The sequence below is a fragment of the Neopelma chrysocephalum genome, unplaced genomic scaffold (genome assembly GCF_003984885.1).
Source record: "Neopelma chrysocephalum unplaced genomic scaffold, ASM398488v2 Primary Assembly neopelma1_94612, whole genome shotgun sequence".
NCBI classification, from domain to species: Eukaryota; Metazoa; Chordata; class Aves; order Passeriformes; family Pipridae; genus Neopelma; species Neopelma chrysocephalum.
Genome location: NW_020923318.1, coordinates 1 through 2,017, shown reverse-complemented (window position 1 = coordinate 2,017; position 2,017 = coordinate 1). Strand labels below are relative to the sequence as shown.

At 68.8% G+C, this 2,017-nt stretch overlaps 1 protein-coding gene across 1 annotated transcript; it reads left to right on the top strand.

Moving 5' to 3' along the window:
• Window positions 1-438: 438 nt before the first annotated feature.
• LOC113980549 (multiple epidermal growth factor-like domains protein 11) lies at window positions 439-1,936 on the top strand (the record flags this gene model as incomplete). The annotated part of the gene is made up of 6 exons (XM_027707779.1): window positions 439-559; window positions 634-797; window positions 889-991; window positions 1,079-1,225; window positions 1,330-1,458; window positions 1,542-1,936. Coding segments are annotated over 6 exons (1,059 nt in total), but the record flags the coding sequence as incomplete, so codon positions are not given.
• Between the last annotated feature and the right edge of the window lie 81 nt (window positions 1,937-2,017).

The following is a 2,017-nucleotide window of genomic DNA, read 5'->3' as shown; positions in this document are numbered from 1 at the left end:
CACGGGGGGCTGGGGGGCTGGGGCAGCATCCTGGGGCATCCCTGAGCGGGAGAGTGAGGGTCTGGGTGGTGCTGGGGGATCGTGGGGGCTCTGGATGGTTCTAGGTGGGAGTGATTGGTTTCTGGATTGTTCAGAGATGGGACAAGCACGGGGGTCTGGGCATCCCTGAGGGAAACATGGGGGTCTGTCCTTGGGGATGGGTTGGGGTTGTTCTGTCTGAGGTTCTGGGCATCCCTTGGAGGTCAGCGGCAACCCTGGGGACAGCTTGGGGTTGCTGTGGGAGAATGGGGTTTTTGGGGTTGTCCAGTCTCCCTGCAGCACCAGGATGCCAAAAGGAGGGAGGAGGGGGTGGTCCCCAGACACCTGAGTCCTTTCCCCAGCCCTGGGTGGGGGTCCCATCTGTTCTGAATTCTTCTCCCCCCCACACACTTCGCCCAGGATGAGCACTGCTCCTCCCTGTGCCCCCCTGACACCTTTGGGGTGAACTGCTCGGGGCGCTGCTCCTGCCAGCACGCCCTGGCCTGCTCCCCCCTCGACGGGTCCTGCTTCTGCAAAGAAGGTGGGTGCACACCCGAGGGTGGGGGGTCCCTGTGCCCGTCCCCGTGCCCACCCCGCTGTCCCCTCACCCCGCAGGCTGGCACGGACCTGACTGCTCAACGCCGTGTCCCGCTGGTATTTGGGGTCCCGGCTGCAACCGGAGCTGTGACTGCGCCCACGGGGCGTCCTGCGACCCCCAGAGCGGGACCTGCCGGTGCCCACGGGGCTGGCAGGGCCCCCGCTGCCTGCAGCCCTGCCCGGTGAGTCCTGCTGGCTGCGCTGGTGCCGCTGGCACCGGGGTTTGGTGCCACCGCCCCGGCGGTGACTCCCCGACCTGTCCCCACGCTGCAGAACGGGACGTTCGGGGCGGGCTGTGGGGGGCACTGTGACTGTGCCCACGCCGACGGCTGCGACACCGTGACGGGGGAGTGCCACTGCCTGCCCGGCTGGACGGGTGAGGGGGAGCCCGGGGGGCGGTGGGGCCCTGCCGTGCCCTCGGACGTCGGCCTTCACCCCTCCTATCCCTCCTCGTCCTCCGCAGGGCCGCAGTGCAAGCAGGGCTGTCCCCACGGCTCCTGGGGCCGGGGGTGCCGCATGTCCTGCTCCTGCCGCAACGGGGCCTCCTGCTCCCCCCAGGACGGATCCTGCGCCTGCCCCCCGGGGTTCCGCGGCCCCACCTGCCAGCGCCGTGAGTGAACAACCCCCCCTCCCGCCCCCCAAAACCGCGGCTTTGCCCCCGGCCCGGCCCTCGAGCCCTGGAGCTGAGACCGGGTGCAACTCGTGTCACCCCAGCCTGCCCCCCCGGGCGCTACGGCAAACGCTGCTCCCTGAGCTGCTCCTGCGCCAACGGCTCCTCCTGCCACCCCACCGACGGCTCCTGCCTCTGTGCCCCGGGCTGGCGGGGCCCCCGCTGCTCCCAGCGTGAGTGGGGGGGCCGGGGGGGGGGCCGGGGGAGAGGGGGAGCGCGGAACAAAGCTGACCCCACCCCTCGCCCCCTCCTCCAGCCTGCGCCCCCGGCTCCTGGGGTGATGCCTGTGCCCAGCCCTGCCTGTGCCACCACGGGGGGACCTGTCACCCTGCGGAGGGGACCTGCCACTGCCCGGCTGGCTGGAGCGGGACGCTCTGCGAGGAAGGTAGAGCCTGGCACAGACACCCCCCCCACTGCGGGTCTGCACACTCCCATCCAGCCAGGGGGGCCTGGGGGGGGCAAGAGAGAGGGGTCACCACCTGGGTGACCCCTACCCAGCTCCAGACTGGGCAGTATGGAACTGTATGGGCCCCTGTGGACCTTCATGATCCCGGGCACCAGGAATGGCCCCAGTATGGAGCTGTATGGTCCCAGTATGGAGCCGTATTGTCCCAGTATGGAGCTATATGGTTCCAGTATGGAGCTATATGATCCCAGTATGGATCCGTATTGTCCCAGTATGGAGCTATATGGTTCCAGTAAGGAGCTATATGGTTCCAGTAAGGAGCTATA